A 25,648-nucleotide genomic window follows, 5' to 3' on the forward strand; every position below is an offset into this window, starting at 1 on the left:
AATTGGTTCTTATATTTCTTTATTCTGGACTGCTGTTATTTTCATGAGTTTTGAGAACTGCTGAGTTTTAATAATCTTGAAATCTTGTTATATCGAAAGGTTTTTGGTATCTGGTATCTAGTTATAGATACCAGAAATAATTGTTAAGAGCTGATATGTTATGATTTTTATTTTGATAAATAACAAAGTTCCCCCCCCCCTCCCAATATCTAAATGTTAAACTTGTTGTTTTTAGTTGCCTTTCAAAATATAATAATAGATAATTTTATACTTTTCAAAGGACTAGAGTAATAGTAGTTTTAATGGTAAAATGTAAATTCCAAGAAACACTTGCATTGGTATAAATAGTAGTAAAGACGAGATAAATGTTTCACAAAATGCACATCTGTACTTTAATATTGGAGAATGTATTGGCTATCATTCGATTTAAAACTATCAACATTTAATACAAATATACTTTCAAGGGCGGAAGTGTTCAGTGTCAGATCGATTTTTTGGAATGCTAATTAGAATTTTGATTAATTAAAAATTAAACAATATTTTAACATTTATCCACAATAACTTCTAAAAATATTATTAAACAAAACTGACTTTTTACCATTTTAATATTTAAAAAATTGTCTTTTTCTTGATTTATTTTTAGTTACTATGCAATTCCTCCTCCCCCCACCCTCTAAATTTTGGCAATTAAAAAAAAATTTCTAATTTGTAACAATAAAATTTATTGTTACAAAGAAATTCAAGCCCATTATTTCATTAAATATTTAATTAATTGCTTGATCTGTCATTGCTGGAACCTAAGAAGGAAAGTTTTATGTTTACGTGATGAATTCAGTAGTGAAACAATGTTATTGCAAAAGATAATGGGAATTTAAAATGCATTACCTAGGCATTTAAATTTTTAATAACTCGATAATATTATGGGACTTTATTCCATTAGAAAGGTTCATGTGCATAATAAACAGAACAGGTGTAAAAGTTTTGAAATATGGTATTAACGTTTGTTGTAATGTGATGCTTAAAAATACCGAGTTATATAGAAAACATTAAATTGAAATTAAACATAATCAAGATTCACATTGAAATAAATGGTTGCCAAAGGCTGATAATTTTTAATATTATAGAATATTTCTTTCCTATTATTTACAAAGTAAATTAACTATTGATATTGCAGTGGCTTTTTGCTTTCCCACCAGTTTTTTTAAAGGGCAGTTAAAATATTGTGTAATATATCATTTTTATTTGATTATTTTTCATATTACCTGTGCAGAGTTATATTTTATAAACATTTTTCTTCTGAATAAAAAATTAAAAATTTATCGCTAGTATTGTATTTACAATATCAATGAATATTTATTTCAGATAAAAGACACAATTATTGCTTTCTATCAAAATATGTAATCCTGTTAGTTTAGTCCAATAAAAATGGCTAATAAATGATTCTTTGGACTGAAAAAACAACTAAGATCCGACTTAATCAGTTGGAAAACTAAACTAAGAATTTATGACTCTTATTATGCCTGTTCTGCTCTATGCGGTGGAACTTGGGCACTCAGCATTCCCTGAACATGTTCGAGAGAAAGATCCTTAGAACTATCTTTGGCCCAGTACTAGAGAGAGGATGTTGGCGAACTGGATTCAATTTTGAATTATACAAACTCTGCAGGCAAACACAGATAACACTGGTTATCCGGAGCAACAGGTTAAGACGACTTGACCAGAAGGAGAAGCCATGAAAACATCTCATTTTTAATGTATAAGCCATGAAAGCAGCGCCCTCAAAATATCCAGTTTTAAAAATCCTATGGGATCATAGACCAAAAGAAAACCTCCAACTGGATGGCTGGATGATGTGGAAAGAGACTTGAGGATAAGGAACTGGAAGGCAGTTCCGGAGGATAGAAAGCACAGAAAAGTGCACGCGGTCGAGGCAGCCAAGGTCTGCAAGGGGCTTCTGTGCCAAGTTTAGTCTTGTAATGTTCTATTTTGTTACAGCATTTTATTTCAATTTCTTTTTTCTCTGCTTGAATTGCTTACTCACTTATCCTAAATCCAAATATGGAAGATTATAGCTCAAGAAGGAAAGTTTTTCTGTTTTTGATAGAATTGAAACAAACTTTTTTGATTCAGAAAAAAGAAAGAGTTATGTTTATCTAACTGATACTTTAGTGGTGAAAATCGTTCAAAGAGTATATAAATAACATGTTATAAGCAATTAAGCATTTAATTTAAAATCATTCGACACATTAAAAAGTGTTCATGCATATTTGAAGTGAAATTTCTGAAGTAGACCAGTCATTTCACAAAGAAACATGTCTTTTGTGAACTTGAAATATTTCAGATATTAAAGTCTTTTTTCAAACTGACATTCAAGTTTTTTTTCTTGTAATGAAGATGATATTTTTTATTGTAATTTGTATCTTTCCTTTTATATTTATCCAATTTCAGCTGTCCATTTGCAATGTCTCTGCCGTCAGCATTTTGAATGGTTTCACAAACTTTAAATAATCTTTAAAACACAGAGAAAGTGTATATTGAAATAAGATACACACAATTATTAAATTACCACGCTAGATGTGTGTGCCATCATAAATTTGCATACATTCATCACATTTACTTCCCTATTTGATCCATTTTAAGAAAACTATATTAAAATGAACTGATATTTATTTTCCACTCACATTCTTCTCTGCTGTTTGCTTTCTTTAACATTTCACTTTGACTTCCGTCACATTTTTCAGCTTGTGACATCTTACCAATGCTTTGATACTTCGATAAACCTGTTCATGTATTACTTGAAAAATGTGAAGTAGAAAATCTCAAAAACAGAAACGGCATTTGTTTATCCTCATTGTCTGTTCCACAGTTTGTATTATTTGATGATTATATATAGAAAAATGTGCATTCCTTTTATTTCTAATATTTTTTTTCAATGAAAAAATACAGTAAATCTTAGTTGGCACTTAGTGTACCATATTTCTTTCAGTGGAAATATTTTATATATGATCTATCTACAAAAAGTTGTTCAGTCTTGTTTTTGCGAATATATTTAATTATTTCCCCTAATTGTGCTCCCACTATGATAGTTCTGTGCCAAGTAATTCAACAGCTTTTACCTGTGCCTTCTTATGAATATAATAATGGTGACCAAGAAATACTACAACACAAATCACGCAGACGTTAGCCAAAAGCAAAAGACCCAGACCAGCAGCCAGACTCGAGGGAGCCATGCACACATCAGAATTTGGATCTGCTTTCCCTACATAAAGAGGCAGAATCTTTTCATTTTCATTGGCTGAAAAATCAAGATCTTCCATAGCTATTACTCTCAGTGTCTGTTTCAGACCCAATTGTTCTTTTTCACCGATGTCTCTTCTACCACGTCTTCTGCCAGGACGTCGTAGTTTGGATTTGACGTAACTTTTTTGGTAAGAAAATCTGCTTAGATATGGATGACTTTCTGGCTCGAAGTAGTCTGTGTTTGGGCTGGACTGGCTGTAATAGTAAAGGGGTACACCGTTGTATAGCGTGATTGGTGGTGCTGGAGCTGGCGGCAAAAATGATCTGTATGGATAGTTCTGCCTTGTTTCATAATTATCATAGGGTTTCCTGGCTTTTACCTTATAATCGTCAAAATGAAGCTCTATGTCTTTCTTTGGCAGCATGTCTTCCTCACTTCGTTTTCTGTTGGCGTTAAAGTCATAATCGGATTGACGACTTTCTACATTTGCATCATTATAATCTGTTGAATCTGAAAAAATCTCGCCACTTTTGTCAGACTTAATTGTATCACTGGCGATCACTTTGGTGTGTAATGCTTCATGCTTTAGATGCTCTTCATCTTGTACTAAATCACTAATATTTCCATTATCAGAAGTGATTTCGTCGCCATTACTTGCCTCTGATTCATCACTCAAAAGTGGATTTTCTGTTGAACTTAATTCTGTATGAGCTTCTGTTGAGGAAGTGTGCATACCCATTTTAATAGCCAAAGCCGTCACGTCAGATAAATCTGGTACTGTACTTACATATGTTTCTGTTGTCGCTGAATTTTCTATATTACTTTGTGTAGTTACTGACTGATCGGTTTTATCATGCGTTTTGTTAGATACGTTGGAAATTTTCTGGCCAGCAGGGAAATTTTTTCCATGCTCTCTGACGCCACCAAAAATATTGGGCAGTTGAGAATAATAGATATCATCACCGTTACCTGCATAATCTTTATCTGAATGGCGATCATAGTCTACCTTATCATCTTGTCTTTCTTCAATTAATAAGTCATCAAACAAATCGTAAGGATATTTATTAAGATAAAAATCATAATTAGTGTTTGGACTTGTCTCTAGTGGATCAACATTTTCTTCTTTCGATGCATTTTCCTTATTTCCTATTACAGTACTTGACGATGTGTTTAGACTTAAGGACTGATTTTGTTGGTCGGGCCTTGATGTGACAACTGTTGAAAAAGGGAACGAATCTTTATATGTAGGTATGTCTTCAGCTTCCTTAGAAGGCGGTGGCTGAAAATTCGACGAATCAGTGTCTTGGGGTTGCGATTCCCGACCTTCGACACAAGTTCCTGGACAGCCATGTCGGCAGATCTCAACTGTGCACTGAATCGTGACCTCAACTGTTTCCGGGAATTTGAAGGCGTAAAAATGACTGTACGCTATAACGCTTGCCGTTCCTTTAGTTTCCGTTGTTTTCTGGAATGGCGTCATCATTTTGGGCCTTAAAACGCATCCATCTTCATCTGTCAGGTGTATTGGATGCTTCTGTCCATCGTGGGCAATGCAGGATTTTACCCTCATGTCGAAATGACCTTCGCTATCTTGAATTGCGACTACTAAAGTCAGAGGGCTGCCCAGTGGTACCAATCCTTCCACTTTTGCTGACCACGGCCCTTTGCCATCTTGGACTTCCAACCAACAATCCACATCGTCACCTTGGAAATTCATTTCTACCACATCCAGATCTGAAATGGTGATGGGCATCTTGAAGGCTGACTTTTCATAACCATCATGCCATTCGCAACGAATTTTCTTCGCTTCATCCCAAGCCTCGATGACAACATCATCGTACTGGATGATGATAGTGTTTTCATAAAATTTGCCTTGTGGATCAGAACGCGTCCCACAGTCATCGTACTCGATCGAGAAGGTGGTTTCCGTGATGTGAGAATGAGGTGCCACGTGGATGCACCTGCCAGATTGTCCATTGGGTTTGGAGTAAACGCTGCCATCGTATGGAGCACTGAATTGTAGGTAAATTGTCATTTCTTGCTTGCCACATTCTACACTCAGTTTTGTAAGTTCTGGTAGACTATCGGGAGGGCCTGATCTCCAGTCGGTGCTTCCATCGCATTTTATTACCTAAAAATAGAAATTATTGAGAAAAAAATACCTAATAGTAAAAATGAGAAGATGAAAAATAAATATTTTTGTTTTTAATGCAATTTATAAGAAATTTAAATGAATTTTTATTCGTTTGGTAATGAACGAATTATTATAATTAGATAATTATTCCTTTTAAATGAATTATTATTCGTTTCGTGAAACTGGGCATAAATACAGCCAACTACCACTTCACCTAAATTATTCACTTAATTTATATTCAAATACGTATGTTTTGCTACGTAAAACTATATCAATTTCAAGCCATTGCGCAAAGAAAAAAGAAAAAAACCTGTAAAATTTTTGCTTAAGGAAGTTTTGTTCTTAACAAAATGTTCTACAAAAGCTTGTATCTGAATGACATTTACATGTTATTTATTCTTTATATTACGAAAAATAATTTCTATTTAATAATTTCTATTTTCGTGGTCCCCCCCCCCCTTTTTGTATACGAAATATAGATGATGTATTGTAATCACCAAAAAATTCGATCTTGAGATTTCGCCTTATTTTTTGGCTTTAGACATCCTTGAATCTGATAAAGCATTATGTCTTATCTATCTATCTATCTCTATGTAAATGAATGCAATAACTCAAAATCACTTTGACCCAGACGGCTGAAATTTGAGCGATCAAATTTGTAAATTTCTATCAAATTTTGATCGACATTCATTCTCAGTTTCAGATATTAACATCTCATTTTAAAGCAACGCTAGGACTATTTTGGGACGGACCTTATAATTTTGAACCGCAGTCAGATGACAAGGACGACACCCGAGCTCATTTGGCCCCGACGGATTTGAAGTGCACCAGATCCGTTTACACGACGGTTTTTAGGTGAATCTCTAAGTCTGAGTACCAAATTTTTTTTTTTTTTTTTTTTTTTTACGCTTTGTATTTATCGTATTCACGCGCATCTCATACAGACAAACTTTTTGTGGGTGGATTTCATTCAAAATTTCATATGACTATATTTTCATTGTCGCGTTTACATGCTTATAAAAGTACAGGCTGACAGACGGTCAACACTTTGACGAATGGAATTAGTTCCAAATTTGATAGATATCTACATTTTAGATGTAAATCTTTGAACCAAATTTTATTCATTTTTTGAATATTGTATTAATTTAAATTTGGACAGACAGGCAGGCTGACGCCATCTCGATGTTTTTTTTTTCAAAATTTGATAGAAATCTGCAAATTCAGTGTAAAAATTATGTACCCAATTAATTGCTCTGTCTCAAACACCCACCGCCCACTAAATCTTTTTCACAGTAGGACAGACAGATATAATTCCAGCAATGTGTTTTACGAACACGGAGAGGTCTGAAATCTAAATTAAAAATCCATTATAATATATGAAATGTTTTAAATAATGAACCTCAAACATGTCCTTTGTGGGCAACCAGCATTTCGCATGCATTGCAGCAGATAATGGAACAGGTGGTGTTTTTTTTTTCGTAAACGGAAAACCAGAAGAGTTCACTTGCTTCTCTGACTTCCGCCATTGCTATCTGCGAAAGTTCGGTTGGGCGAGCTTCTCATTGTGCGCATCCCCTCACGCAGAAAGGGCACAAAATAGGGCCATTGTGCCCACAATGGGCTTCAAAGAGACTGGAGATGAAAAGTGAAGTGCATTCAAAAAGACATCGGAACAACTTCTACTTAATGCATCTTTTTCCCTTCCTTCTTGTTTGATGGAAAATCTCTTTCAGATTAGCCCCGAAGAAGAAAGCTTTAGTATTTATGGAGCTTGTTATATGATTGTATGGTGTTCAATTGGAAATGTTTGTTCGTTGACGTCGGCTTTGTTTACTTTCTCCTATATGAAGTGTGCAAAGACAAGAGGGAGTGCTCTAATCTCGATTTTTTTTTTTTTTTTTTTTTTTGCATACTAACACAATGTAACGCGATATGTAATTCTTTTAGAAAATAGTCGTCTTTGGAGACCAGCTGGTTCGCCGGGGGATTTTATTTTGTGTCTAATTTCAGTTCAATCGTTTAAATATAACTTTATGTCCATGATTCCGCCAAATTGTCATACATTAAATACGTATTTTTTGCATTTTCTTATGTTTTCTGTTTATTATGGAATGAAGACTAGTTTCAGGGCATCATAGAAAGATGTATGTGAAAAATGTAAATGTAATGATTCATCTATCTTCCAAATTTCGATGTATTTTAACGAATCTCCAAGTTTTAGAGTATTTAAAAGTTTGTGGTACTTAAGGTATAACTTCAGAAATAAATAGAGTGAAAAAATTTTAAAGCACATCCATTTTTAAACACTGCTGCCTTTTCCTATTATATAATTAAATGTATAATGATTGTAATAGAAAATTAAGAAAATTCACAGAACGCTGTAAGGCCTGTAAAATATATGTATCAAAATTTAAAGCTTAAAAGTATTTTGTTGATGGGGCAATTAAAACCAAGGCATATTAAATGTTTAACTGAAATTTTCGGCAAGCATTTATCTCCACGAATCAACTGATCACCAAAAGCGGCTAGTTTTGATAAAAATTTATATTGTGGGCGCATACTAGATTTATAAACCTTAATTGTTTTTTGTTCGTTCACTTATAAACAAATATAGGAGATAAATTCAGTTTATGGGCTTATTACTCAAATAATAAATTTCTGTCCGAATTTATTTTTAATCAATTGAAACGAAGGTGTCCCTAATGCTTACTCCATTTTCTTCATTCTACGGAGCAAGAAACACAATATATTCTGTTGGTGAATGAGTATTTTTTTAACTTTATCTTTACGTATAATAAAAATGAATGAGTGTGTTTAAGCTTATACAAACTGGACAGTTTGACCTAGAACTACCAAATTGCATCTATACTACTATTATAAACGTGAAAGTTTGGATGGATGGATGGATAGATGTTTGTTAGTCATTCACGCCAGAACGGCTGAACAGAATTGGATAAAATTTAGCTGAGAGATAGATTATAGTCTGGAATAGGACATAGGCTACTATTTATTCCGTTTAATTGAGTGGTTAATTGTTTATTATTTAAAAACTAACTTTCCCGCCAAAAATTGCCAAATGAGTAAATCTTCAGGTTTCCCCCCCCCACGCCAATGAGATTAGGCTTAACATGATTTTGACTATTATTTTAAACGATTCTGTTTATTTTCTTGGTGTTCGATACATTTAAAATTAAACATCGTTAATGAATCGATCTTTCGGATTCATTCTGAAGTACTTTTGAATGAAAATAAAACAGAATAAAGGAAATTAAAAATTTATAATCTATATTGCGTTACCCCAACTGGCGTAGAAAATTCATACATTTGTGATGCCCCAATTGGCGTTGAAAAAACACGCATGCGCAGGAGAAAAATAAAGCCATTAATGCTATAAATTCTTATCTATTTTCACGCGTACGAAGTCTCGGGTAAAAGCTAGTACGTACATAATTTGGAAGTTGGGAATATGCAATTAAAAACTAAACAAAATTCTGGCTTTTTTTCAACTTCCGAAAATATTACATTACAAGAATGATTTTTACATCAACTTAAAATTCAAAGAATCATCGTTCTAATTAAATTAATTTTTTTTTGTATAATTTTTTTTAATTAATTTTTAAAAATATTTTAAACATGTTTTCCAACACACACAAAAAAAATAAAACAAATAAAAATACGCAAGAATTCTGAACGAATATTAAGCATATCATGAATGTAATAATAATAATAAAACATAAGAATTCTCAAAGAACAAAGTTATTGACAGAAATCATTATTAAATATGCAGATATTTTTTGTTTCTATTTTACAATTCGAATTGATATCGATATTAATAAAAAGAATAATGAAATATATAAAATAGTGAAATAAAATGTCTGTCTTTAACACAAATCATTAATGGTAAAGCAGATTTCAGAAAAGCAAACGATATATTTATTTACTTCTAAGAAGACTGTAAAAAATTTTAATTTATATTTAATATACTTTAACATGAAAAAAAATGTCAAATTTTATAATGTTTTAAGTTAGACATTAGGTTGCATTGTTAAAAGGCTAGAAATATAAAAGAGAACTATTTTTTTTATAAATGTTAGAAGCGCTAAGAGAAAATAAGGGAGATGCATAATTAATTGAACAGAACGGCGTAAAGCTCCTAAAATAATATGAATTATATATCTATAAAAATTTGAATTTTAAAATTATGTGTAGAAGTAGCTACTAAAATCAAGTTATATTAAATATTTAATCAAAAATTTTAGCGATCATTCATTCCTGCGAATTAACTGGTTACTAGTTTAAACAAATTTTAATTATCATAAAAAATTCCCAATTATTGTTTCCTAATTCCTATTATTTATTATTTGCTAATAGTATTCTTCTTTTATATTGTTACATTTTTGTTTTATTTTTATTTATTTATTATTAACTTTATCTTATTTATATACTTAAGCTTGTAAAAGTACAGACCGACTGACAGTCAAGGATTTGGTTTCAAATTTGATACATATCTACGTTTTTTTATGCTAAATATATGTACCAAATTTTTTCTATCTAGCTCTCTTCATTTTGTAACTATTTTCACATTTATTCGGATTGCTGGAAATCCATTCAGACGTCTGCTGAATGGATTTTACTCAAAATTTGATAGAAATATACAAATTTGGTGTAACATCCATGTGCCAAATTTCATTCATCTTCCTCTAAATGTTTTTAACCTATCACGCTCACAGATAGACAGACATAACGCCAAAAAACGTGTTTTCGATCAGGTAGGTCTGAAATTTAGAGATTCATCATAATCTCTTGTTCGAATTTTTTGAAGATTGCAGTACTTTCTCTTTATACACTTAAAAAGAGAGAGAGAGAGAGGTAGACTTTCCTGCCGGAAGAATAGACAGTAAATGAACTGAAAAAGTAGATAAAAAAAAGACATATAAAGAATCTACTTAGACCATTTTTTCATCGAGCATGGCCTATTTAAAAAGTTCCTTTCTTTGGAAAATAGCTGCTTAAATCGGAGGCGCTTATAACATTTTTCTGGAATATAGGAAAGCGAAAAGAGTGAATTAAGACTTAGCTCTTTACTTAAAATTTTCATGTTTATCACCACAGCATATATCAGAGACAGAACATCTCTCTCTGTCAGTTGAATAGGTATGCTTAAGATTGCATTGAAAACAAATAAATATATATAAATAAAAAATTAAAATAAATGAACAAACAAAATTAAAAAATAAATAGACTGAGAATTTGAAATTAAGATACTAAATTAACTTGAATTTGAAATGATTGTTGTAATAAAGAGTTTGTATGGAGCATATTTGAACAATTACGTGCTAAAATGATAAAACCGTGAAAGAAGAATTGAAAATATGAAATGATCTATAGAATTAAAAAATTCAATAAGAAATAAAAACGCATTCCCACTTAGAAACCAGAATTATTGAAACTCACTGTAAAATGCCTTTTGGAAAAAAAGTCACATTCAATTCACTAATACTATGTATGCATTGTCAATAAGATAAAAAGCACTAAATTTAGCATCTGACTTAAAACTATCTATTTATCTATAATCCATACATAATACATTGAAATAAAATTCCCTGTTGATCAAAGTATTACAGATTTGGAACATGAAAGAACATAAGTATTCATTTAAATACCATTCTTCTCACTGCTGAGTTTAGTTTAGTTATATTAACGTCCCGTTTTAAAGCAACACTAGGGCTATTTTGGAACGGACCTCATAATTTTGAACCTCGGTCAGATGACGAGGACGACACCTGAGCTGGCACCCCCCTCTCCACACCAGCAGGAGGACTTCTCACAGCTGAGTTAAGTGCTGTAGGGCTCTTAAACAAAGCAAATCTTGGGAGAGGGGGAGGGGAATTTTTTCTATATTTAAATACAAGATTTTTTTTAATGCAGAAATTGATTTTAATCTAATCTCTATATAAACAATTTTGAGGTAGCAAATTTCAACTAACTGACACAACAAAATACTTAATTGAAAGCTTCTTTCAAGAGAGTTTGTTTAAAAGATTTCAGGTACAAGAAAAAGTAAATAAATAAAATACATAATTAGCGGAGTGTTCTCCCTAAAACTTTCTCGCACACTCTCTAATAATGGTTTTATTCCAGTTATCTAAGCCTTGCATGGCATTGGCGTGCAATAGTTGCGAAATATTAACCTTTGGCGTGAATTTAGCACATTTACTGAATGTATTGCATGATGCTTGGCGAATGTTTTGGCGATTACTCTCTGGCATGCGATTAATAGTATCCGAAAATCAAATTTGGGCTTCAGACACGTTCTTCCCAACCGATTGAAACAAAAATTTGACATATAACTACATTTAAAAATCTCAAAAACACGTACCATAATTGATATATTTAAATTATCGCGTTTTTGAATTATCACTTTTACATGTTTTTGAAAGTACAGACCGACAGACGGCCAACCTCTTGTTGGATTTCGCTCAAAACTTGATAGGTGTCTACACAAAAGATGTTAAATCCGCAATGCCGAATTTTATCTATGTAGCTCTTTTTGTTTTGCAATTATCCGTACGCCAGACAGACAGACTTGCTCTGAAAGGATTTTCCTAAAAAATTGATAGAAATCTACGAATTTGGTTTTAAGCCTGTATTCCAAATTTCATTCGTCTAACGCAAAGCATTTTTGAGTTATCTTTATCACAGACAAATAGAGAGACAGACAGGCGGGCATTTTCCAAAAGTGTGTTTTTTTTGTCCTTAGGAAGTCTAAAACGTGGAGATAAATCAAAATCAAGTAAGAATTTTTTGCTATACTTTTTCTATATTTCGTATTCTAGAAAGTAATAATAGTAATTATTTAGATTTAGAAGTAAAATTAACCACTTAAGATAACATAAATACTGTTTAACCCTTTCCAAGGCCGTGGGAAGTATGCTTCCCACCAAATTTATTAATCTTTGTATGAATTTATATAGGTCGGCATAAGTTCTAACAAATTTTTTTAGAAAGACAGAAACTTAGATGCTTCAGTTCTTTATCTCACACAAAATGATGTGTCTTGATTTGTTACTTAATTATTAATTAACCAGATTATTTAATTAATGAAATTAAATTGATCTATTAAGCTAAATGAATCCCTTTTCGTATTCTAAATTTAAGCCTAAAAATATCTTAACATAATATGACTAGAAAAAAATTACCCTTTAAAGGGTTAACAATAGCATCAGGCATTTTATAAATTATAAAGCAACTTTTTTAAAGTTGTAAATCAATATGATATACAATTTGTAGAATATAATTAATTGGGAATGTCGGATGAATATTGTCTTAAAATTGAAAGATACTAGATTTCAACTTAAAGTAACTGGAATTCATAGCTCTTGTAATTAAAATGAATGCACAAAATTGAATTACTTTAAATTGTGATAAAAAATTTAGATTCGACCCCTGCGAAAATTTTGGGGGCTTTGGTAAAATTTTGGGGGCTATCCTATTTGATACCCCAGCCCTGATTCTTCGAAAATTGTGAAGAATGTGGTTCATGAATTTCTAAACATGAAATTGAAGGAATCAGCCCATTTCTGAATATACTGTATTCTTGTTCTAATTTTATTTATTAATTGCCAAATTTGGCGAAAAATAGCTGTGAGTGCTGGTTGCGTTTAATTTTAATTAAATCACTTTATGTATAATTTAATGTTATGTATAACTTTATGTAACATTTCCCCAGAAATGTAAATAAAAAAAATCGAATTATGATAGATAGATTTAGACAGATAGACCGCATAGACCTTACTTTTTTTATGCCTCATGTTAATCATCTTTGTCGACCAGCTGGTTCTTGTTAAAATTGGTTAAATTTCATTCAATTTAAATCGGTTGGATATATTTTCATGTCCATAATTCCGTAAAATTATCAGGCATTAAAATGGCGTTATTTGAATTTTCTTACAAATGGTCTCTTCATTGCGCAAATGAACCTTTTGAGTGAGGATCAATCCTATGACATCATAGGACTATTAAAAGCTTAAATATCCGGATAAACTAGATAGATGTTAACATAATCCTTATTTTATTTTCAACAACGGAAGAAAAACATGTGACAAAATATCTGACGAAATATGGAGAATGATTTGAACCATAAAGCAAAAATTTATCTGTTGTTAAAAATTAGGCAAAACAAATGAATAAATAATTGCCAAAATTCAAGAAAAATTTGTACGATTATTAAATTGATATCATTCAGAAGACAATTTTTAGGTTTTGAAACAGTGCCGAATTAATTTTTGTTCAATAATATATTCAGAAGTTATAGAAGAAACTACATAATTCATAACATATAAAAGAAACTACATTCCATATATACTACATCTTCTACATAACATATAGAAGAAACTACATTCCATATATACATCTTCTACATAACATATAGAAGAAACTACGTAATTCATAACATATAAAAGAAACTACATTCCATATATACTACATCTTCTACATAACCTATAGAAGAAACTACACTGAAAAAATTATAAATAATTCAGTGCGATTTTTAGTTAATTAAAATTTCAAAAAAAGAAAACCATTCCAAGGTGTATATGAGACAAATTTATTTCCATTCTTCAAGGTATATATGTGCCAAATTTAATAGTTGTAGGTCAAACGGTCTAGTTTGTAGAGCACCAACACATACACCTTTTTTCAATTCCTACTATTAACTCACACTCTCTATATATCTTGTTCGAATTTTCAATCGTTAATAAAATACTTTTTATTCATCCACTCAAGTTTAAATACATTTTTTTAAACTTGTAGTGGTTGACACTTGATGTTAATACAGTTTTCTTTTTAAATATCAATTAATTAATTAAATTTGCCCAGTAATTTCTATTTGGTCGCCAAATTTTTTTGCCACTTAATATTGTAATTCTGTCATATGTATATACATATTTATATTAATTGTTATTATTTAACAAAAAGTAACTAAAATTTTAAAAAAAATTCGTCGACCTAAGTAGGAATTGACTTGATTTTTTATTTATATATTACTTGTTATTATTCAAGCAATAGACTGCATAGGTACTAAATACAATCTTTCATTCTTAGTTTTCAATATCGAAAGAAAATCGTGCGATTAAATATTTGATGAACAATAAAAATTATCTGGATTCCATTCACAACAATGGAAATATTTTTGTAAAATATACTTAAAAATATCTTTAAAGGTTAATTAAATCTAGACTAAACAATTTTCCAGCCATTAAATTATTAGAAAAGATAAATTTTTTTAAACTATAAAACGGTGGAAAAAAATCATTTTTGTACAGGAACATTTTTGGAAATTATGTAGGAATTAATATTATGTAAATTTCGCTTAATTTTTGATTAATTAAAATTTTGCTTAAAATTTAAAAAAAAGCGTTTTTATGTGCACGTTTTTACCCTTCAAGGTATGTATGTGTTACGTATGATAGCTGTAGATTAAACGATCTGCTCTGTAGAGCATTGACACTCTTATACATATTTTTTCCTTTATTATATTACGGTTTTTTTATTGCTTTACTCTATCATTTTATTCATATTTTTTCTTAAATTTAAATCATTGTTGAAATTAGTAAGGAAGGGGGCAAATTACCAATTAGAGAAGTCTCACTCTACTTTGATTTTATTTAGGTCAGATCTGCTTTAATGTCCGTTCCTCATGACCTTAAAAATTTTATAGATAGTATCTTCTATAAATCGTACCACAATTTCAATACATTTCGTGCGAAATCGAATCCTTCTATATCAGATGCAACCGTAAAACGAATCGAAAGCTGGGGTGTGGCGGCAGTGTTTATTACTCTGGCCACGCCTTGTTGGACATCAACTCATTGTCGTATTCGTAAAAACAGCGGCTCGAGCATGTGACCGTGACCGGCAGAATGTCCATCAATGGAATACCTGGGGCGTTAAGTAAGAACTTTTTATCTGGAAAGAAAACTTGGACAGAATCTTTTATATCACTACAATCATATTATGCAATCTTTTTATGGGAATCTTTTTCGAAGAAAACATCACGTGTGGCAGTCGGAGGTGTTTCATATTTGACAGGAGACATCAGTTCATAATTTGTTTCTTCTTCTTTTTTTAAAAATTTGACCTAGAATATTTAAAACGATTTAAGGAACTGTTGCAAAAAAAAATTTAATTCTTTTAGGAGTGATGATAATAAAATAATGAATAGATTTCAGTGCCAAGTCGGCTTTTTATCTCTTTTCAATCTCTGTAAATAATAAAGGGGAAGTATGCGTGTGTGTACGTTGTGTGTTTGCTCTTGACCCCCTATGACTTAGAGCTACCAAATTTGGCATATATATATATATATATATATATATATATATATATATATATAATGTAAAAATTTTCGAATCCTGTCGGCTAAATAATATGTAGCATATTTTGGTTTAAATGGAATGCAGGTTCGAAGCAGTGAAGACACTTGGTATTTTTACATTTTGTTTTATTCTATTCCGAGTGGCAGGCATGATTTTAACAAGAAGGCGCAACGCGGCACAAAACAGAAGTAAGCATTTTAGAGCGAAAAAAAAAAAGGCCGAACAAATGATCACTGGTCTTATATAGCATAGGATTTCCGGCCACGCGCCGAGGGAATGACCTTTGACACCTTTTCAAGGGTACCGAAGTATCACTTTCATTTGAAACGTAGTTCTGATGGCGCATTATTTTTTACAGAGGGATTAATTAAATCGAAAGTGGAATTGGATCACGAAATAAGAGAATATTTTACTATGGTCTAAATTAAGAGTTTAAAATATCATTATATATATATATATATATAAATCTAAATTAAATCCTAATTAATTTCCTAATTTTTATCATAACATATATTAACAATTTTAAAATGTTCTCTTATTTCTTGATCCAATTCCACCTTTTTTATTTAATTAATGCAACACGAGCTCTGTAAAACTGATGCAATGGGTAAGTTTCCACACTCCGAGTGAAGGGACAAAAATCTGTCAAGCCACACAAATCCTTTTAAAAGATACCTATAATTCCATTTCCTAAATCGACACGTGTAAAAAAATTTTAAAAAAAATCTCTGTCAGAAATTTATAGTATAAAACCAACGGGGAAAATATTTTTCGCTCTTTTGCTCTTGTGTCGCGCTGTAGATTGACTTATTTTGTCGCTTCTTGTTTGTACATAAATTATGCCTCCTGGGATGGATTAAATCGGAAGTTTTAAAAATTCAAAAGTGTCTCTTCTCTCTTAGGCCACAAAACTACTTAACAAATATGTATTTTACATTATAATTGTATACCTTGGAGGGTGAGAATGTGTATATCGTACCGAGTTTATGGAAATTTTAATTATGTTTACATTAATTAAAAATTAAGCCAAACTTTGGTGTTTTCTCACGATATCTTCCGAAAATATTTTTGCACAAAAAAAATTTTACATTGTTTTAAAATTTAAAAAAATGTCTTTGTAATGACACCGATTTAATAATCATGCATTTTTTTCTGAATTTCGGCAATTTAAAAATGTTTTTTCCAACCATAGTTAAAATAAAACAATAGACTACTGATTCATTAAACAATAGATGGGTTGATTGAAATCAAATCCAATAGCAGATTACTAATTGATGATAGATACGCGGTTGATGATGGAATGCATGATTCACTTACATTGCTGAAACCTAAGAATAATTGTGTTTAATATCTTTGTAGTTTACAAGGCGGATAAAAAGTGAATTTACAATATAACAAAATTTAAAAGATAAATGGAATCGGATATTTAAAATTTTGATAGCGCTACGATGGCATGGAACTATCTCTATTAGAAAAATACATGCACACAATAAATAAAAAATAAAACAATTAAAATAACACGATATTAATGTCAGACTATTTGACGGCATCATGAACCTGAAGTTATATTTAAACTATTTATCTAAAATCAAATATATCCAATATTCCCGGTGAACCAGCTGGTCGAAAGAGGCGCTTAGTTACACATAAAAGAGAGAATTGTTTAATAGACTGAAGCTATCCAGCAAGTTAGTCTGAAAAGCAGCAATAAAATAAGTGAAGGCATGTCAAAGTAAAGATTTCCTTTGAAAGCAGATTTTATAATACTGAATTAAGAAAAGAATTTTTATTAATATATAATTAATAACACATAGCTTATAATGCATGTGTAATAAATTATTAGTGATAAAATCATGGAATAGTTTATTTTTTGATTCTAACTAATTTCACTTTTGGTACTTTTAACTATTTTAAATGAAAGGGGGATTTGGCGTATAGAAATTTTTTAGTCCTAAATTTTTTAAAAGTTATTTAACAGATAATTGTGAATGGTCTAATCTTCCGCTTGTTGCAATTATGGCAAATAAATTTATCGATTTAACTTGACCAGGTCAGAGTTTCTACTAATTTATTACGAAAGTATACAATTATCAACTGGTTATAATTGTGCGACTGTATTATAAATTTAGTGACGTACAGACGGGATGACAGGATTGGTCTCTGCTAAGAACGCTGGTAAAGGGGGGGGGGGTAGCAAAAGCGCCATAGATAAAAATTCTCGAGTTAGACTGATACAATTTACTGTATAAATAAAAATGAATTCAAGTGTAAAAACTCTGCAGCTGATTAAAAACTACAGCTAAATAAGAAATATTTTATTAAATGTATGTAATATGTTATTTATTTATTGCAATGGTGCATTTCATTTGTAGCATACACTTTCTGTCCATCAACATAATTCATTAAAGTATTATTTTTTCAGAATACAATATTTTTTTTACAAAACTTTATTTAAAAAGTTATAATTTTGGTTAGAATTGGGTGAAAAGTAATTGTAAGAACTACATATACGTGAAAGTAATAAAGAAGTGAAATATAATATTACGAAAATAAGAATATAGATGAAAAGGGCAATTATATTTTAATAGCGCTATGACCTCTTCAATAGGAATTTTTATATGCATTCATTTATAAATGAATATAACATACATAAGACGATTAAAATATCACGATATTAATGTAAACGACAATTTGACAGAATTATTTTGATGAAATGTGTCTAAGCAATTTAATTGAAATGAAATATAAATAACACCCCTGGTGAACCAGTTGATCGTCAGAGGCTATTCGTTATTAATATGGCTTTTGAATAGCAAGTCGTCAAAAGCGGATAGTAATGATAAATACAATCTTATATGTACTGTATTTTTGTCGCAGGAGAACTATTAAATTTGCAAAATAATTTTTCAATAGTCCATCATTTTCATACATGTGATCTTGTTGTATAAACACGATATCAAGAGACAAACCATTTAGCCACCAGCATCCAAAAATTCCGTCTCACATTTTCCTTTTTTTTTTTTTTTATAGAATCCCCCTATAATGAATAAATAATGATATATTCAAGTCAAAATAATGGGCGTGTCGGAAGTCGTATAGAGAAGAGGTGAACCCTGAAGCAATTATTATCTGTGCAAAGTGCAATAAACAAAGCAGAAAAAATAGGCTTCAATCCTTGAACAGAGAGAGTATTTATCGAAAGCAAAAAAAGGATGTATATTTTTCAGATACACAGAATATATCACACATATAAAAAAAATCAAAGTATATTTTGATATTAATTATTAAATGTTATAAATCCCAAATTTTTTTTTTGGTAGTTTTCATCCAGCGAAGACTTCTATGAGGTGTTATGATAATTTCGAAACTGATATTGAAATCTCTATCGTTAGCTAAAACCTATGTTTCGTATTGAGGATCGTTCAAAAAAGCAGAAAATTTGTTTCGCAAACGTAAAATCTAGGAGAAAAAACACTAGACAAATTAGGCAATTACCTAGAGCAAGCGAATTACCCATTACCACTGAGCTGAATGGGACTGCAGGCAGTCGTTTAAAATTATGCTATTAGTTTGCCAAATAAATAAAAGCATGTAATTACATAGACATACATAGAATTTGTAAAACATGCTATTCATTGAATTATGAAATTTTAGGATGATATGAAGGCTCTGTCTTTACTAATTGGTCAAGTTCATATTTATTTTTTAAGTTCAAGTTTCAAGTCCTCAATTCTTCTAAGCTCTTACTTATTATGAAATTTTTTAAAGACTAGACCTAGATACTATTGTGTACCTACTTGAAAGTCGTGGATCTGTGAGTCATAACACATACATACACAAATAATTGATCCATAATATAACTAAATATATATTAAATAAAAACGTAATTTTATCAGATTATTAAAAACAGCCTAAAATAAATCATTAATATTTTGATTAATTTTGAAATCAATTAAAATTTGAGATTAAATTTACCACTTCATAAAAAGTGGGCTTTATAATGTGCACTGTCTAGTGTCTCAAAATGCCTAGATCTTTAGGTTTAATTGCCACCCTGAGGCAGCAAAGATAATTTTGGAGCGAAGTGATGTAGTTATGCAATGAAATTTCACGACACTAGCCAGGAACTAAAGGGCAAAAATAAGAAAAATGCTAATTATCACTTACAAAAATATCCTCCGGTATAAGACTTTCTCTTATTAGAACGAGAAATATGCATTCTCTGCAGCCTTTATTATTGTTCATTGCACATCCCTACTGACTATATTCATTTCCAATAAAACTGCATTTTGAATGCATGTACTAGTAGTTAACGTTGCGTGTAAATTCAATTGAGCGCATCTGTTACAAAACTATGTGACATTTGAGTACATCTAATTAATCATATCAGGGCTATCCACAATCCTCATTGACAAGAAGGGTCAGATAGTGATTGATTTGGCTTTGATAAATATCATTATTGGTAAAACTATTCGACGAGTTGGCTTGAAAACAGATGTTTTGTTACATATGGATTAAAATATTATTGGTATAACTGAATCTGCTATATAAATCTGTGAATATCTTTCGTGAATTAGTTAACTTATCAATTGAAAATGAACTTACAAATTAAAATTATAGAAGATTTTAGTTTACCTATAAGAATTTTAAAAAGTTATTACAGAAATTTTTCTTATTTTTATAGTGTATATATATATATATACAGGTTTGAAGACATAGACGAGACGTTGTATTTTTAATTCTCTTTAATATCCATCTCGGGAAAGCAATTTATTTACAAGCAGACGCAGTGCAGAACAAAAGCAGAAGTAAGAAAAAAAGCGCGAAACAAATGATCACTAGTCTTATATAACATAGGATTTCTGGCTATGTGCCAATGGAATACATGTTTTGACCTCTGATAAAGGCAAATAAAGTATCACTTTCATTTGATACGTAGTACTGATGGCGCATTAGTTTTACAGAGGAATTAATTAAACCGAAAGCGGAATTGAATCACGAAATAAGAGAATATTTTTAGAATGAAGTTACTATGAGCTAAATTAAGATAAAATCTTGGAAATTAATTAAATTGAAATTAGAATTAAAATATCATTATATTATATTATATTATATATATATCTGGGAACTATAATTTCCTTCATTTTCTTTATACATTTTTATTTAATCACTGAACAATAATTTATCTCTAATAAAACACTTATAGCGAAAATTATCCAAATTATTTTATGGGATAATGTGTTTGTGTATCCCGAGGATTTATTTATCTTAATATAGATGATAACAATAGCAATTCATTTACAAAGTATGAAAGAAAGCGTGAAACTGCACTAAGAATATATTTGTGGTGTGTGATAGCAGGACCACCACATATTTAATGAATAATACCAAGTTCCAAAAGATGCATTTTGGGTATGCACGTGAACTGAATAGGAAACAGAATATTTCCAATTATGGAAATAGAAACTCTTTTTCGGATTATAACTACAAAGAAAAGTTAAAGTTTGAAAATAAATAAATGATGCGGTTTCTTCGGTCCAAAATCGATCCAAATTTTATTCAAAATCATATCTCTTCCCCGCTATAACTAACGTTTATAATATTGCATCCTTTCCAAAATTTGAACATTTCAGTTACAAAATCGGTGGCGCGATTATTGATCAATAAATAATGATTTATATGTTTGTGAACAAAATAATTCAACCAGTGGGTATGCTCTCACATAACTCTCTAATAAAAGTGTTATTATAACACTTTCTGTGGTAATGGCGTACAATAATTACAAAATACACGATACTTTGACATGAATATGGCATATTCACAGAATCCATCATGTGATCCTTGGCGAATTATTTGGCGAATAAACTCTGGCATGCGGTTAATAGTATCCGAATATCGAATTTGAGTTTTAGTTGCATTTTTTTACAACCGATTGAAATTAAAATTTGATGCAGTTATACTCATAAAATTCCATACCAAATTTGATATGTTTAAGTCATTACATTTTTGAGTTATGGCGTTTTCATGACAAATGGTCAATCTTTTGCTGGATTTGGCTCAAATTTTCATAAGTGTCTGGGTTATAGAATGTTAAATCTGTGTTCAGGATTTAATCTATTTATCGCTCTTCGCTTAGTGATTATCGTGTTAACTTATATTCGAATAACAGGACAGACAGACTTCCTCTGAATGAATTTTTCTCCTACAAATTTAGTATAAAGACAGTATATCAAATTTCATCCGTCTAGCTCATAACGTTTTTTGAGTTATCTTTATTTCAGACAAATAGACATTTTCCAAACTCAGTGAGGTCTAAATGTGGAGATTAGTTGAACATTGATTTTCGAATATTTTGACGACAACGCGATTACAATATTTTCTCCATACGTATATGTGAAAATAAAAGCATGAAAACCGACACAAACGAATTCTAATTACGATATTTGCTTTAATATTGTAGATTTGTTTCTAAGTAGGCCACGGTAGCCTGCTGGTAAAGTTTCAGCTTCAGAACCGGTGGGTTTCAGGTTCGAGACCAGATTCCAGTGAAGAACCATCTTGTAAGTAGGTCTGGTACACGTTAAATCCACCGGGGCCAAACGTCCTCCCGCTGGTGTGATGTGGGAGGTGATGCCAGCTCTGGTCTCGCCCTCGTCATCTTACAGTGGTTCAAAATTACGAGGTCCGTCCCAAAACAGCCCTAGTGTTGCTTTAAAACGGGACGTTAAGCTCAGACTTAAAAGAAATAATTATATATCTAATATATCATGGTAGAACAAACGAACCGAAAGAGACGGAGGAGATTTTATTTTTATTTTTTTACTATAAAATAAATACGGAGGTAAAAGAACCAATCCCTTTCGAAACCTATGTATGTTCAAAAAAAATTTGCTTCGAACAGACAAGTTGCTGAAATAGCTTTCAAGTATGGAAGGGCTGAGAAAACACATCCTGCTTTATTATCTACTTGAAAAAGACAAATGAAACATCGAGATTCTTTGTTAATTGCAATTGAAATGTTTCTACATACCTGTATTGTGATTGCAAGAAAACATGATATGGTGAAAATGAAGTCGAGAAGCTTCATCCCACGTGACCTAAATAATGAAAGAATACTGTAAAAAAAAGTCTTCAACGATGTTACAAAAATAAATTTATTTTCATCATAAAGTTGTTTTGAAATTAAAACAAAATTAGTTCGTCTACGTTTACGCCATTCACCCATCAGTTACAATTAATTTATGGCACTTTCAAATTCAATGAGAATTTATTGCTAAACTGCTTAGGTTATTACGTTTAGAATGAATTTTTTTGAAAAGCGTTCGAAAATAACTATATTTTTGAATATTTGTTTAGAAACGATTGCAAACACATTTATGAAACCAAAATATACCGATTAAGGATCATAAGTTTTTTTTTTTTGCTAAAAAGAAGTATAAAGCAAAAAACCTTATAGTTTAGAGGCTTATTAAATGATTTACTTAAACTTTTGCATATAGCTGAAGAAATATATTATTTTGTTCCAGAACTGAAAAAAGCAGCCGTATTTCTTTCCAGTCTTTAAATATTGGAATTCGACTGATAAATAACACAAAATTTTCAAATCTTTTTCACATTGTGAAACGCTGAAATTACTATAAAATATTTCTGAAGGGATAGATTACTTGTCTAATTCCTGAAATGCAGAATACATTGAGAAATTATTATACCAAATTTGGACAAAAAATACACCTTAGATTTTAATTTATGAGGTTTTCTTTAAGAAAATTCTATCCAAGATTAGAAGTTGAGAAAACAGCATTTAAAGATATAAAATAGCATTAAACTCTAGGCAAATGCAAATATAAAATTCAGTGCAACTTCACAAAAAATGGACTTGGAGGAAAGAAAATTCTAAAGGTTTTATAAAGAAGCCTGTTCAAATATTAAGAATATTAAATTAAAAGAAATTTTATAACTTCACAAAAAAAAAATTGGTTTTTTAATGTTGTCATATACCTTAAAACAATCTTTTCACTTTTTCAATTCCTCCTATCAGTTCACACTCTCCCTATATATATATATCTTGTTCAAATTTTCAATCGTTAATAAAATACTTTTTATTCATCCACTCAAGTTCAAATACATTTTTTAAACTTGTAAATAGATGACACTTGATGTTAATACAGTTTTTTTCAAATATCAATTAATTAATTAAATTTATCCAGTAATTAATTAAATTTATCCAGTAAATCCTTCGCCATGTCACCAAGCTCTGAGATTACTGACGCGATCTGAATTTTCGTTTGCATGTGAATGCAATCAACTTATAATCACAATGGCTTTCGGAGTGATTTTAAGACTACAACTGTACTTCCGTGACAAATTTTGGTTTAATCGGCCGGGGAAAAGGCATCCAAATTGTATATTATCTTGATAGATTCAGTAGAAGTGCCAGATTCCGGTCAAAATTATTTATTTCTTAAATATCGCTCAACAATGCCATGAATGATCTTCTTGGCCTTACCCAAGATCTACAATTTTATACGAAGGAAAGTGGTAACCACATAAGATTACTTCACCCTGCCAAATTACAGACATATTGGGATTAAGTTTGAATGATTGGACCACCACAACAACATTGGCGGGAACTAAAGTTGAATCCAAAAGGCCATCACCGGCCCCGGTACAACCCTTCCCGTGGGAAGTATGTCCCATAATTCGGAATTAGATAATCGACGACCCACCATTTCTATACCCCCTCGGGTAGCGAGAACCGACCACCATGCCGGCGGCTTCTAATCCTTATATGAGGTCCCCCCCCCTCCCGAGGGTGGAAGGAAAGAGGTAAGACATTCATTAGAAAATAGGCGAGAAAGTTGCGGAGGGGACATTCACACTGCTTAGTGATTGAAATTAAAATTTGACGCAGAACTTACAACAATAGTAACAAAATCAAATCCATCAAAGTTGTTGCATTTTTGTGTTATCGTGTTTACATGCATGCAAATGTACAGAAAACTAAATCAAAATGTGATACTAATCTACACTTTATATGCCAAAACTGTATACTAAATTTTATTTAGTATACAGTTTTTAGTTTTATTTAGTATACATCCACAGACTGCCACGCAAGCTTGATAGATTTGGTGCCAAAGTTGATACAGATCTACAAATTTGATATCTATCAAAATCTACAAATTTGATATAAAAGCCAAATACCAAATTTCATCCATCTAACTCTCGTCGCTTTTGTGTTATCGTCTTTACAGATAGATATAATTTCAAAAATGTGATCGAGTTCAAATTTTCTTGATGGTTACAATATTTTTTATCTTCGTATAATATGTTTCTCTTTGTTGAATATATTATATATATATATATATATATATATATATATATATATATATATATATATATATATATATATATATATATATATATATATATATATATATATATATATATATATAATCTAATTTAAATTTAATTAATTTCCTAGTTTTTATCTTCATTTAGTTCATACTGTCTTCATTCTAAAATATTATTTCCTGATCCAATACAACTTTTTTTATTTAATTAATGCAACAGAAGCACTGTAAAATGGCTGACGTCGACAAGTTCCCACACTCAAAGTGAAGGGATAAAAATTTGTCGACCTAACACATTCTTTTAAAAGATCCCTATAATTCCCTTACCTAAATCGACCCTTCGTAGCACACGTATATTATACAATATTGTATGAAATTAAACAATATTCGCAATATTATAAAATATTGAATAATATAATATAATATCGCAAAATATTGTACAATAATGTGTTACGAGCAATGTTACCTGGAACACGCGTAAAGAAAATCCCTATCGAAATGTCATAGAATAAATAAGCAGGGAAAAATATTTTCTGCTCTTCTGTTTTGT

At 30.7% G+C, this 25,648-nt stretch overlaps 1 protein-coding gene across 1 annotated transcript; it reads right to left on the bottom strand.

Annotated features, from left to right (window-relative positions):
* Window positions 1-3,077: 3,077 nt before the first annotated feature.
* LOC129957399 (uncharacterized) lies at window positions 3,078-22,844 on the bottom strand. Its single transcript, XM_056069700.1, has 2 exons — window positions 22,779-22,844; window positions 3,078-5,372 (listed from the first exon to the last, which is right to left on the bottom strand). Exons 1-2 carry the CDS (start codon window positions 22,833-22,835, stop codon window positions 3,078-3,080), a joined length of 2,352 nt encoding a protein of 783 aa, XP_055925675.1. The 5' UTR covers window positions 22,836-22,844.
* Window positions 22,845-25,648: the final 2,804 nt, after the last annotated feature.

Source organism: Argiope bruennichi, chromosome 11 (genome assembly GCF_947563725.1).
Source record: "Argiope bruennichi chromosome 11, qqArgBrue1.1, whole genome shotgun sequence".
Lineage (NCBI taxonomy): Eukaryota > Metazoa > Arthropoda > Arachnida > Araneae > Araneidae > Argiope > Argiope bruennichi.